The 14,739-nt window shown below is 50.4% G+C and overlaps 1 protein-coding gene across 2 annotated transcripts in view; it reads right to left on the reverse strand.

Moving 5' to 3' along the window:
- Positions 1-14,739, reverse strand: part of MYO18B (myosin XVIIIB) — a 234,144-nt gene that overhangs the window by 116,667 nt on the left and 102,738 nt on the right. For both annotated transcript variants that reach the window (XM_059895391.1, XM_059895390.1), the window contains exons 23-25: positions 13,753-13,881; positions 12,796-12,939; positions 11,225-11,314 (exon numbers count right to left, since the gene is read on the reverse strand). In XM_059895391.1, the coding sequence (XP_059751374.1) occupies positions 11,225-11,314; positions 12,796-12,939; positions 13,753-13,881 (363 nt within the window). The remainder of the gene's footprint in view (positions 1-11,224; positions 11,315-12,795; positions 12,940-13,752; positions 13,882-14,739) is intronic.

Below are 14,739 nucleotides of genomic sequence, written 5' to 3' on the forward strand. Positions count from 1 at the left end.
AAACAATCTTTTTAAAATAGTCTAAACCATAAATTGAGCTGGGGCTGCCCTGTCCATTCTATGCCCCCCACCTTTCTTCCTCCTCCAGCCCATCAGCTTCACTCCCATCTTGATGACCATACCAGTGACAGCTCAGGCCAAAACGCCAATTTCAATAAACAGAGGAAAAAACCGAGGCTTAAGGGGAGCGTTCTTAAGTCACACAGCAAGTGAGCAGCAGAGCGTAGATGTGGACCCAGGTCCCTTACATCCAAGTACCGACCACCAGTTAAAGGGGAAAGGGCTCTCTGGCCCTGTTCCTGGCTGTCTTTGGGGTGGGGCTTCCTTTGCTATTCCTCACACTGTCGTCTCTAAAGTATTCATTGCAGTGACCTCGGACGGTTGTTTAAATGCAAATCTCAGGATCCTCAGATCCGCCAAACCGAAGTCTCTGAGGTGGGACCCAGGAATCTGAATTTCAACACACTCCAGGGTGATTCTTTAGCACCACAAAGTTTAAGAATTACTGCCGTAGAAATAGCTAGGATCGCCTCCTAATTTTGGCCTCACTTGGCTTTAGACGGGTTAGATTTGCCTAGGGATGTGCAAAGGCATTCAAGCTGGAAAAATGATCACTTGCAGTGGGTGCCGACTACAGGCCAGTGCAATCCAGGAGCGCCCCAGGTCACGCCCCGAAACATGCCCCGCAGCCGTGAGATCAGCACTGATCCCAAACGCAACTGTGTTCTCTCTGCCTTAGCCAATTAGTATGAAATTTAATTTGTGCTAATGGGCCTGAGCAAACGGAACACAAAATTAATTTAATGCATTAATTCTGAGTTCCACAGACCCAAGTCTGGAGACCAAAGGACAATTAGTCCTTTTAACCTGGGGAAACGACAGCCGCTTTTAACAGAGACAGTAGCCCTTGACCTCCCCCTGTCCCCACAAAGCCCTCTCCCTTCACACGTTTTGGGGTCTGGGGGCTTTGTCCTTGTGGTGAGGGGTAGGCACTACGCCCAGAGCGATTAGGTGAGTGCAAAATGAAGGCCAAGTTAATGAGGGGAGGGCCTGGTCTTTAAAGCCAGAAGGGTCCTCTGCAGATTGCTCCAGGACCAGTTAACCAGAAATTATTCTGGAAACCTCCCTGGGTCCATCACTTGGCCAAGTCATCAGAAACCCTCTTTCTACTTAGGGACAATGACTCCAAGGGCCTGCCAGAGAGGGGGAGACAGAAAGGAATTAATCTGCTGTACATTTTGCACAAACAGAAATAATATATCCTGCATGCTGACACCATGCGCAGTTTGGGGCAACAGTGGGTAACGGGGATTTGAAAGACATTAGCGCTGAGCACACGTGGGGTCCCATGGGCTGTCACTGTCACCTGCCCTTCATGATACAAGCACCCCTGCCCTCAAAGACTCCACTGTCGAGTTGGGGAGAGAAAAAAACCACATGTGAGGCGCCCACGTGTCTTGGCTCAACCCTGCCCTGGGCTCTTATACTCAAGGACCCTCTGACCCCAAGTCACCTTTCCCGTCGAGAGCAAACAGCACCCTTTCCCTCTCCTCCTGTACTTTTCAGTTTAACCAAAAGGATTTGTTCATAATAAGCTCTCGAATGAGAAACAGCTCACTCATCCACCGCTGAGGACAGACATGAGCTTATTGAGCACTGGGCATAGACACCTGACGAGGAGGGTCTTTGCACAGGACAAGAAACAGAGGCACTGAGAGGTGAAATGATGTGCTCAAGTCAGAGCTGATGAGTCTCGGAGGGAGTCCGCCAGGGCGGCCTCACTCCCGGGTCCTGGCTGGACCTCTGTCCAGACGGTCCTCTGTCCCACATCCACTGCGCAACTCAATCCCCTGCCCCTGGGCCCCTGGGGGCAGCAGAGCAGGAATCGTCGTCCTCCAGGAGCAGACGTGGAACAGCCGGCGGGTGCGGGTCAGCGGCCTGATAAGACCTGGACCCCAACCACTCCACGGGGCCATGGCCAAAGGAAGCCTTGTGGACCCCCCATAGAAGGGAAGCCCCCATCCCCCCATCCTCATCAACCTGAGTGGCTAAAACAGAAAATGGGAAAAAAAAAACAGAAGAGAGAAAAGAGAGAGAGGCGAGAAAATGAATCGACAGGTGAAGGGCAGCCTGACGGCAAGGCCAGTGGCGGGAGGGGTGGGGGGGCCGCTGTCTGCTGGTCAAGGAGATTAAGTAGGTCTCACCGTACCTGCCCCTAAAGCTGCCCCAGGCATCATGGATGACTCAGGACAAACCTCCGGGGGCCCCCAGAGATGCAGGCGGACACCATTGCAGGCACCACTGTATTTCCCTTCCCAGCTGGGGACGCCACCTGCTCGTAAGTAACAGTAATAGTGATAGTGACAGTAATACCTTAGTCACAATCACCACCACAGACAGTGCTGATGGCGTGCCCAGCACGGGCTAACCCACAGAGCCTTCACGGCAACGCAGACAGGCGGGTACTGACAGCTCCAGGCTGCAGATGAGGCACCACGGTGCAGGCGGCCAAGGACAGCCAGCCAGCCAGGGGCACAGCTGGGCTATGAATTATGGCAGCCTGGCTCCTGAGCCTTCACTTCTAACCACAGCATCAAACTGCCTCTTGGGGGCTCAAAGAACATGTGCTGAATGAACAAATAAATGTGTGTGAACCAAGGAGTAAATGTCGGTGGAGACGGGCCGCTGCTTTAAGAATGCCGAGAGAAGGGGCATCTCCTGAGCGGGACATGTGGGGATGGACACGTCACCGACTGGCCTTGGGGGGAGAAGGGACAGTTATGGGCTTTCACGAGCATTAGAAAGGGTCTTCAAGGAACCCTAGCACCCCCCAAAAAGATAATAACCCCTCAGATGCTGTCACCCACACATCCCATCCTAAGAATGTTCTTTGGTCCGGCCCCTACCTTCAGGATGGAGTTCAACCCTCTAACATGCTTCTCACGGCCCCTGTGACCCGGCCCAGCTTCATGGCCTGACCCCCACCCCGTAATCACCCTCGTTACATGAGACACTCCAACCGCCAGGACTGCAGGTGCCAGATCAGGTCCCCTCTCTCTGTCTCTGCCCTTGCTCTGCCCTCCACCTGGAATGCCTCCCCACCCCATGGCCTGGCTGGGCCTGCTCATCCTTCAAGACCCCTCCTCCGAGAAGCCCTCCCTGAGCCCATTCCCAGTCTGGGTAGATGCTCCTCCTCGATCCCAGCCAGACCTGGGTTCCAATCCCAGCTCTGCTACTCACGGGCTGTGTGATGTCAGACAAATCACTTCCCCTCGACGACCTTCACTTTCCTCATCTAGGACGTGGGGGTACCAACACCTCCCTCACAGTGTGATTTGAAGGTAAAATGAGATGATGCAGGTAAAGTATTTATCACAGCACCTGGCACAGACACACTGCTCATTAAATGTTACTTTAATTACTAAATTCGGTACTATTCCATTCATTCATTCAACGCCCACTGAATGCTTGGAGGGGTGCAGAAATAGCTGAGATGTATCATTATCTTTGAGGAACTCAGTTTGCTGGGGGGAAGGTAAAAAATGTCAGCTGTGTATTAGTCACAGTGGTGATGCGTCAGAGGTAGTGTGATGGCTGCTTTACAGGCACCTCCCCACACAGCCCTACACAGAGGAACGCGTAATATTACCGTCACCGTCTTACTCATGGTGACACAAGGGCTCAGAGTCTTGAAGAATCTGCCTACAATCCCGCAGCAATAAGGGCACAAGGTCAGCCGTCCCGATGGACCCTCCGCTCCTGTCCCAGAGCACCGGGGCAGGTCACCGTCCTCATCCCCACCTCGTACAGCCCCCGCTTCTGCATTTGTGTTGCAAGGCAGGTAGAGACGAGATGACGGGCCCCATTTTCACCTGGGGAAGCAGAGGCACACAGAATGGACTTTCCAGCCGAGCCCTCCTCTGTGGGGCTTTGGCTCACCCCACCGTGGCCATCCTTGAACAGGCTCACCCGGTGTTGGCAGAGCCTCTGCAGCTGGCTGTCCGCCGGGAGGATGCCCTCCCCGGCATGTGCCCCCAGTGAAGGCCCAAGAGACCCTAACATCTTGAGTCAGGTAGGAAACCAGGCTGCTTTATTCTCCTGGGGACGAGGGGCTACCACATCCCGTCCCCACCGAGGCAGAGCGCTGTGCCAGAGCACGGAACCAGGCGTCAGGAGAGCTGGGATGAGGTCAAGGCCTGTGACCCCCAGCAAGTCACTTCCTGTCCCCTCCTAGAGGTCAGCTGCTGCTGGACACCGTCACGGCCATCAGAGTCACCTCCCTCAGGGCTACGCTAACGCACTTCTGCCCTAAGTCTCCAGTCCCCGCTGCATCCCGGTGATTCTCTCGGCAATTCCTTACCCAGAAGTGAAACTTCCTGGGCTAATGAGGCCAGACATCGGGGCGCATGGGCCTCCGTCTTTTGCCGTAAATAAGGTCCTGGATACATTCCAGAGAGAGAAGAGACCACCCCTCTCTCACGCACCGCCACGTGCTCCCGCAGCCTGCCAGGTGCTCCCTACCAGACTGGCTGCTTCCTTGTGAAAATAAAAAGCCCCACTTGGCATCCAGGCCGATTCTGCTTGAAGAAGATTTATAGCCAGCGACTCAGAGGCTCCTCGTCTCCTCTTCTGCTCCTTCGCAAATGAAGCACTCAAATCATTTTGCCATAACGTTGTCTTTTGACTAAGCCCCGTCAAATGGAGTTCCCACTGAAGAGGCAACACCATGTTTCAGCCATGGTTCTGCGGCTGTCTCCCCCCTGCTGAGATGAGGGTGGGGTGCAGATGCCGTGAAGGGGGCTGGGGGGTCTTCAGGAGGCACAGCCCTGAAGGAGTGTCTGCTCCCCAACTGTCAACAGAAACTTGCTTCCAAGAAAGGAGAACCGTGTGGAAGATGTGGGAAGAGATACTTTGTATTAACGTTTCTCAAAGTGTGATCCCCGGACCAGCAGGTTCAGCATCACCTGAGAACTTATTAGAAACACAGAAGCTCCAGGGCCACCCCAAGCCACCGACTCAGAACCTCGAAGGCCGGGATCCAGCGATCTACATCCTGACACGTCCTCTCGGGGATTCTGACACACATTCACCACTGCTCTAACACAGCACAACCCTCCCGCGTCAGAGTCACCTCAAGGCTTGGTGAAGAGGCACTGAAGGACCCCCACCTCCAAGATTCCCTCCTGGGTCAAAGCCTTGAGAGATGGGACCAGGGAAGCTACAGGGTTAACAGCTCCTCTGGATGATTCCGATGCTCTTTAAAGTGCAAAAGCAACCAATATAAATCAACAGTAGCTTTGCCCAGGCCAGGTCGTGGGTGGGAGGTGGTGGGGAGGGAAGGGAATTAGAGCTCTTTCTTCAAATAGAATCTTACTTGGGCCCCAACATGCTACATTCCACCAAGTCTGAGCTGCCACTGATTGTTAAGATGCACCGTTACAGAATGTAAGAAACGAACATGTGGCCAATTTTTAGTGTTAGCTGCCAATGACTGTTAAGATGCATCCTGAGTCCAGAGATGTACAAAGGGAGAAAATAATGTGCATCTGAGAATCGATAAAAACATAGAATGAAACCAAAAAAGTGCATATACTGTAATGGATGCAGGTATGGGAGTCCTGGAGCCCTCTGACCTCCTCCTCACCCTCTGGTGGGTCTGAAGAGACACAGGGCTTCAGAAAACACTTCAAATTACCGCATCAGAGAAGGCAAGCCACGGAGTGGAAGGCATGTGTACTACTTACATTGAGCAACTGACCTTATATCCATGGCATATAAAGAACTGCTACAAATCAACAAGAAAAGCAACAGAAAAGACGTGAAAGACCACTTTGCCAAAGAGGATAACCAAATAGCCAAAAGCATGTGAAAAGGTGCAAATTAAAATCACAATGTTGTACAAGTGCACACCCACCAAAATCGCTAAATGAAAAAGGCAGATAGTGCCCAGTGCAGGTAAGGGTGCAGAGCAGTCAGAATGCTCACCTGTGGCCACGGGCAAGTGCAAACCGACACAAACACGGTAGCAAGCTGTTTGGCAGCATCTACGAAAACTGAACACAGAAATAACTTAAAACCCAGCCATTCCATCCCTAGGTGTATTCCTAACAGAAATGTATGACCTGTGCACCAAAAGACACGTGTGAGGCTGTTCACAGCAGGCTTGTTCTTTATAGTTGAAAAACAGAAACAACTGAATGTTCCTTTAGAGTAGAAGGGGTTAAGAGTGGTCTCTGCGCATAATGGACTACTCTACAGCAAAGGGAGGGAGTGATCCACCATCACCCATGACGAGGCGGATGAATGTCACAAATGATGTCAAATGAAAGAAACCAGACACAAATGAGTACACACCTTTGATGAATTTAGGCAAAGTGCAAAAACAGGGAGAAAACTAATCTATAGTGTCAGAAGTCAGTTTGGTGGTTACGGGTGGAGGGTAGTGGCTGAAAGGGGGCACCAGGGGGGAATCTGAGGGAAGCTGGGAGTGACCTGTGTCACACTCTGGGTGCTGGTTGCATTGGTGTGTCCACTTTGTGAAAATTCACTAAGCTGTACACTTAAGATGTGTGCACTTTTGTGTATGTTGGACCTTAACATAAAGTCTAAAAGGCAGGAGGAAAGGAGAAACAGGAGGAAGAAGAAGAGGCGGCAGAAAGGGGGGTTTGAGGAGGAAGAGGAAGAAATCCTAACACTCAGTCATCTTAACGTGCTTCCTAGATAAAGTGCTGCTTCGACTCCTGGCTGAATTCTCTTTATGGCACTGGCATCACACCCTTGGCTTGCGTTTCAAGGAGATGCTACCAAAAGCATTCCTACAGACCCCTCTTGTATTTACTGTGTGAATAGTGCCCTTGGTGCCCTTTTAATGAGGATTCATGGGAGAAACTTCTCTAATATCTAGATTATCTCAATACCCTGAAAAGTTACTCTTTTCTCAAGCAACAGGTGTGTGTGTGTATGTTTAACCTAGGCACAACATGTCTATGGAATATCCTGTTTTCCTCTTTGCTTTGGTTGCTAGGAAGCTCAGTGTCAAAATTTCGGCCCACTTTTAATGGTTCCACTCACCCATTCTGTGTCTATTCTGTACCTGGGGCCGGGCTGACGTGATAAGCAAGACACATCCCTGCCCTTGGGTTCTCCCAGTCTAGCTGGGACACAGGTGATTAGGTTGCACCAATCAATGCTGTGAGGGGAAGGAAGCACAGGGCCAGTGGTAGAATATAGTGGGGGCCTAACCCACCCTTAGAGGGTCAACGAAGGCTTCTTGGAGGAAGCACCACCTGAACTAAGTAAGAAGGAATGACCCGACATTTACCAGGTGAAGAGGGTGGAGAGGAATGTTCCAGGCAGAGGGAAGAGCACAGGCAAAGGCTGTGAAGTAAGAGTGAGTCTGAGGCCAATAGTAAATGTCTATATTCTAACTCTTTCCCTGGTTTTCTATATTCCTCAAATCTTAGTTCCTTTTGCTCTGATTTTCTTAGCTTTAAATTTTTGTCTTATTTTTTCAAGGCCCCGTGCATTCAACTGTGTGTGATACAAAGACAAAAAGAGCCTGGACAGAATATTCCATAGGTGCTGACATGTCTATGCTTGGTTCAGGTCTCAGAAGCCTGGCTCCCTCCCTCTCTCCTCCCAGTGTCCCATAAGCTGGAGCTCTAGATGCTAAAGGTGCTCACCACATCCCTCTCTCCAAGTCTTGCCCAGCAGCGGACACATCGCAAACCCCCAAGTCCAACCTGACAGCTCGAGATGAATTACTGCATCAAGCGTCAGCTCAGTGGGAAGGAATTTCTACCAGGAAGTCACTGATATTCCCCACCAGCCCACAGAGCTCCAATTTTTTGCTTCTGCTGCTCTACTCATGGCTACTTCCGGCAAGAGAGGTCAGGCCGCTGGCCCTCTGGAGCCTCGATGGAGAATGTAAGGCACTCTCAGTTGTCATTTCCACTCCGCCTCACAGTCTCGTCCACGAGAGGGGCACCGGCTCATGACGCAGCAGCCCCGCCCGCCCAGCTTCTCCTAACTCTGTGTGCAGACGTGACTCTCCCTTCCAGGGGCCCCTGCCTCTTGCCTGACCATAGGAGTGGGTGTGGATTAAGCAGACAGAGGACGCTTGGTGGGGAGAGTGGACACAGTCACGGGGAGGATGAGAAGGGTGGAAAAGAGACAGCCCCTCCACCCCAACTTCATTCCATGTCCCACGTGAGCCAGCCAGGCTCAACTCAGGCTGTGAACGTAGGGCAAAGGAGGAGTTATGTTGGCTTGATGGTGAATCTAATTACAGTCCCCATTAGCCATCAACCAAACCAAGCAATATTACCAGTAATGATAACATCATAGCCTCGCTGGTAGAGAAAGCTCTAGTTTTGCTCTGGACTGAGCTTTATCTCATGTTGCTTCAGGACCTTTGCACTTGCTGTTTCTACCCTTCCTCCGGATCTGCACAGAGATGGGTACAGCAAATCGTTCTGATCTAGATTCAAATATCTCAATCCACAGAAGCCTTCCCTGACCACTCAGGAAATATTGGCCCCCACTCGACCTCCCTCCACCGTCACCTCGCTCTGCTTAATACCTGCAGCACTCCACAATCTGAAACCAGTTTGCGTGTTTATTTACTTGTGATCTGTCTCCCTCTATCGGCCTGGAGACTTGGTGAGGACAGGGACTTTGCTTTGTCCCTGGCTGTATCCAAGGGGTCCGGTTGAATGCCTGCCACGTGGGAGATGCTCAGACATAGTATGTGATGAACAAGGGAATAAATAAGTTCCATCTGAACTTCACCAGAACCCTGTGAGGTACCCAGGGCTTCCTGAAGAAAGGCAGCGAAGTGTTCAACTAGGGTGCAAAATTGAAGGGAGCACCAAAAACCTCAGAAATCAAGATAAATTAAAAACGTTAACGCAATCTTTAAGAAAATCAAAATTAATGCCAAAAATCTGTGATGACTAAAATATCAAACTTTTAAATAAAGAATCAAGACAGGATCCCACCGTGCAGAGTTCGTCACTTGCCTCACCCTAATCTTGGCCCGCAAACCCTGCATTTATTTAAAATTCTGATATTCAACTCATCCTGGATTTTTTGCATGCAATTTATCTCTTAAAAGATACTGCATTAGGTCTTCCCTGGTGGCGCAGTGGTTGAGAATCTGCCTGCTAATGCAGGGGACACGGGTTCGAGCCCTGGTCTGGGAAGATCCCACATGCCGCGGGATCACTAGGCCCGTGAGCCACAACTGCTGAGCCTGCGCGTCTGGAGCCTGTGCTCCGCAACAAGAGAGGCCGCGATAGTGAGGGGCCCGCGCATGGCGATGAAGAGTGGTCCCCACTTGCCACAACTAAAGAAAGCCCTCGCACAGAAACAAAGACCCAACACAGCCATAAATAATAAATAAATAAAGGGAAAAAGATGGTTCTATTTAAAAAATATATATATACTGCATTAAATATTATTTATCTCGCTGAGTTTTTTGGTGCCCCTTTCAATTCTGTGCCCCAGACACGTGCCTTCCTCTCCTCACCCTCATCCAGGCCCCGAGAGCTGAGTGGGATGGCAAGTTTTCCTTGGAGAGCTCTTTCGCCGTCTCCCCACAGCTCACTGACCACGACCCACATAATACGGAATGAAGACGTGTAGGGGTCTGTAATATAAGATCGTCTCCTTGGGGGCAGGGCCATCCGGTTCACGTCTTCATCCCCAGCCCACGAACTCAATCCCCAGCCAAAGAGAGAAAATCCCGGCCTGCAGTCACACACTCCCCCAGCCCAACCTTCCCCAGTCACGTGTCCCTTCCATCCCCCAGAGTCAGCCACTACGCAGAATCTGGCATTATTATTCCCATGAATATCTTTACACCATAACTACTTAGGTATATTCCCCAATCAATGTATAGTATTGTTGTGCACATTTTAAAAATTGATATGTACTGTAACATATTTTAGGCATTCTTTTGTAAATTAATCCTTTTCCTTCAGCACTTTGTTTTCGAGGGCAATCCATGTTGGTTCATGTATCTCTGGTTGAAGGGTCAGGAAACATCTTCTATAAAGAGCCAGATAGTAAATATTTTTAATCTCTGAAGGTCATACAGTCTCTGTCACAACTACTCAACTCTGCCTTTGTAGCACAAAAGCAGCCAGAGACTATGCACAAATGAATGGGCGTGGCTGTGTGCCCATAAAACTTTACAAAGAACAGGTGGTGGAATGGATTTGCCCTATGGGCCACAGTTTGCCTGCCTCTTTATCCATTTTCACTTTGGTAACTCAGTTTTTAGTATAACAAAATGTGTTCATCCATTCTGTCAACAGACTCCCTTTTGGGTGTTTACATTTCTGCAACATGACAAATGCTGCTGCTATAAGCTTCTTGTCCTTGCATTTAGGTGAGAGAGATTCTCCTGCAAGTGTGCCTAGAAGTGGAATTGCTGGGTCACAGGGTACAGGCAGCTTCATCTTTCAGAGATAATGCTAGATTGTTCAAGAGCCATGAGATCAATTTACACTCCCACCAGCAGCGTGAGTTCCTGCTGCTACGCACCCCTGCCGGCACTTGGCTACATCAGACTTCTGGATTTTGCCCATCTGAAGCGTGAAATGACACCTATTGTCGTGTTAATTTACATTTCCTGATTGCTAGTTAGTTGCTCATCTTTTCATGAGTTTATTGGCCATTTGAATTCCTGATCACAGGAACTCTTGTTCCTGGGAACTGCCAATTCCTAATTTTTGCCCATTTTTTTTAACTGGAGTGTCTGCCTTTTTTCCAGTTGATTTGAGGAAATTCTTTACATATTCTGGTTACTCTTTGTCAGTTATATGAGTCACAAATTTCATCTCCAAGTATGTGGTGTGTCTCTATTTTATGCTCTGACAGTCAGAAGTTGATTACTTTACCCGGGGTCACAGTGATCATTTTCCCCCTGCGATTTGTGCTTTTGTGACTTATTTAAGAAATTCTTCCCTTTGGAGCCAAATGACATGGGTTTGAATCTCAGCTCTATACTTGCTGATTGTGTGGCCTGGGGAAGGAACCTAATATCCCAGAGCCTCCGTTTCCTCCTCTGTAAAACGGGGACAGTAACAGCATACACCTCACAGGGTTATTCTGAGGCGGCGTGAAGGCACTTAGCACAATGCCAGGCTCATCCTCATCATCTTCTCCATCAGCAGACCTCCCCCCGCACAGGGACCCCGCACAGGAGGGATGGGGCTACCTTGCTCTCCAGCAGGTCTGTGTTCTGCCGGAGATCATTCCGAGACCTCTCTGACTTCTCTAGCTTCTGTCTCAGCGTTGTAAGCTCCGCCTAGAAAAGCAAACACCTTAACAGAAGCCATTCTGGACTGGAGGTATAGGTTCCATGTATACAATAAAGAGTGGCCAGGGAATGAAGTAGGCAATTCAGCAGCCTATCTGTGATGACACCCAGATGCTAAGTTCCTATGAGGGATGTTTCCTTTGACCATTTCTGAATATCAATGTCTCTGCTCACGCAAGTCTGGTCCACACCAGCCCAGTCTAGGGGCTGAATGCAAATCCTCAGAACAGGACCGCTGCTTACCCCGAGACTGGGCACGCCCGAGTGAGACGGGCGCTCAGCTCTTCATCTTCCCCAATTATCACTTTCTGGCCAGTGGGTCAGCACGAGGTTTACAAGACCACCATTAGGAGCAAGTGAAATGCCCACCCACTGCAGGCTGGTGGAGTGAACCATGAAACACACACACCAAGGAGGACTATGTGGCCATGAAAAGAGAACAAGGAAGACTTCTTTTAAAATGGGAATCCTGTGACAATATATAAATGTAACACATTAACATGTTGCACACCTTAAATTCACAATGTTGCAGGTCAAATATATTTCAATTAAAACATTTTTTTAAAGAAAATCCAAAAAAATAGACATGGCATGATTCTTAAAATATATTTTGAAGTGAAAAATGCAAGTTGCAGAAGAAAACATAGTATGCTACCTTTTGTGTAAAAAAGAAAGGAACCATTAGCTCAGTGTGTGTGTATATGTGTGTATACAGGCATACTTTGTTTCACTGAGCTGGGCTTTATTGCACTTTGCAGACATTGTATTTTTTTACAAATTGAAGGTTGGTGGCAACCCTGTGTTGAGCAAGTCTATTGGTGCATTTTTTCCAACAGCATTATTTTTTAATTAAGGTATGTACATTGTTTTTTTTAGACAGAATGCTATTGCACACTTAATAAAGTACAGTGTCAACTTTTATAGGCTCTGGGAAGCCACCAAATTCACGTGACTCACTTTATTGTGATATCCACTTTATCTCGGTGGTCTAGAACTGAACCTGCACTATCTCCGAGAAGTGCCTGTATTTGCTAATTTTTGCAAAAAGGAACAACAGGCAGGATAAACCAGAAACCAATCAGAGCAGTTATCTATACCAGGTGGGTGCTAACGGGGTAGAAGGGAGAGTAAGGGGAGTGCCCCCTGAGAGGTAAGAAGATAAAGGACTCAGAAACTCTCGCCTTGAGTCTCGCGGGGATGAGCAGTAAGCGAGCGTTCGCACGCCCCCGGGGTGGTGATGGCGCCTCTGACCAGCACCCACTAGCCTAGGGAGGAGCTGGCCACGTGGTGCAGGGCGGTCTGTGTCGAAGGGAGCAGAGGGATATCTGCAAGGGGGCAGCGAGGGCTGTTGGTGGAGCATTCCCAGATGAAGAGTTTCGAGGGGTGGGGCACTGGGTCTGGATGCAAACACTAAGGGCCGGGGGGTGGGGGGGGCGGGGGGAGGCGCCCTGCCTGCCCCGTGGACCCACCTCCTTGGCGCGGAGCTGCTCCTCCCCGATGGTGGCACTCAGCAGGGGTCGAAGGGAACCCAGGAGCTGCCACCACGGCCAGTCCTTGACCGCCAGGAACACAGCCACGTTCTTCTGGATGCACTGGGCAGCCAGCCGGTGAATCTGCAGGGGAGGGAGAGTGGAAACTGAAGGGCCTTTCCCAGCTGAAGGAGGCAGAGGGTGGCAAAGGGGGTAGAGGAAATGGGTTTATCCTAGTGGAAGGGATTGGGTAAACTTAAAAAAAAAAAAACCTTCCTTTCATGGAGTCAGGCTCCTGGCATCAATATTAGCCCACAGTTTAATCTTGCATCACCTAATAATAATAATAGGACAAGGAGTAGAAAACATTACGTAACACAACAGGGTCACCTCTTACATGGGGATCAGGCTCAGAAGTCACTGTGCAAGGCAAAAACTATCCTCAAAAATCCCTGACACTGCCTGCGAGAAACAGTGGCCACGATCATGTCACTAGTTGATATTTGGTCCCAAAGGCCTCTGTGGCCAGGTCCTGCCCACGTGCTCTCTGCTGACCCATGAAAGCCAAGTTCTCCAGAGATGGGACAGGTTGAAACCATTTCCAACCCAGGAGGGCTTGGACAATCTCATGGATATCCTGACCAAGGCTCACATCGGTGGTGATTTGATGTCAGGGTCCTAGAACTATCGTATCATCTTACAAAGTGTCTATTAAAGTCTGACCACTCGGGGTGGGTCTGCGGACCAGCAGCTCTGGCACCATCATGGGAGACGGGCAGACCCCCGTGCTCACTCCAGACCCACTGGACCAGAATCCACAAGTTAACATCCCACTGGAGATTCATGCACAAGAGGAAGTGTGAAAAGCAGGGATGACAGCCCCCGGACCAGCACAGATGGTGCTTTTCCAGGAACCAGCACCCCTGCCAGGTTCACAAGGCACTTGGGCCCCCGCACCTTCAGCTTCTTGAATTCCTGGCGAAACAGAAAGCCCTTGCAAGCCGCCTGGAACAAGATGATGCTGTGAGACACCAGCTTCTCCCGCTGCTTCTCCAGCCTGGAGACCACGCCCGCCTTGAGGAAGACCTGGAAGGAGAGAAGGCTGCAGGTGACTTCGCTGCCACCGAATCAGACTGCCTCAAGTGGGAGGGGCTGCCGCTCAGACCCCAGTTCTCCTAGATCTACCCGAAATATCTGTCAGTAGCTGCCCTTGACTGGGGGTCTAAATGGTCAAAGCATCTTGTCTCCTGATGCCTCCTCTTTCCCTTCTTCTGGTCCCTGGATGCTCAGAGTGGGGTCCACGCACCTGAGTGTGGTCATCGTCACCTCCTGGGGGTTTGTTATAAACGCAGCATCTCAGGCCCCACCCCAGAGCTGCTGAAGCAGAACTGGCATTTTCATTTACTCCCCAGGGTATTCATGCACACACTCATTTGAGAACCACTGGTAGGACAGATCTGACTAAGCGTCTCTGTGCACCGGAATCACCCAGGGAAGGTGGTCAATGCACATTCCCAGGCCCCACCCCAGGATATGCAGAATCATGGGCTTGGTGTCAGTCCTGGGTGTGCATTCTTTTTTGATAAGTGCTGTTGGCCATGAGACAAGCGCCACCCCAGAAATACTCGGTCCTGCCTTATAAGGAGGGGCAGAGAATGTGGGGGAAGTGAGGGCAGCCCTCCTTGGTCAGGAGGGGATGGGGCCTGGCTGGTGCCACCGGCGGGAGGCGTAGGCATTGAGCAGAACACAGCGGAAAACACAGTTTCCAGGCCTTGGCGCATCAATAATGGATGAGGGCCCCTGCAGCAAAGTGATCACTGCCTCCCCGGCACCCCCGCAGCTGCCCCCAAGAGACTGCAGGGAACACGGGAGGGTTTTCAGAGAGAACCGGAAGCTCTGGGGCCAGGCCTGCTCCGGCCAATGCGGTGGGGTCACTAAAGCTGG

The sequence above is a fragment of the Balaenoptera ricei genome, chromosome 14 (genome assembly GCF_028023285.1).
Source record: "Balaenoptera ricei isolate mBalRic1 chromosome 14, mBalRic1.hap2, whole genome shotgun sequence".
Lineage (NCBI taxonomy): Eukaryota > Metazoa > Chordata > Mammalia > Artiodactyla > Balaenopteridae > Balaenoptera > Balaenoptera ricei.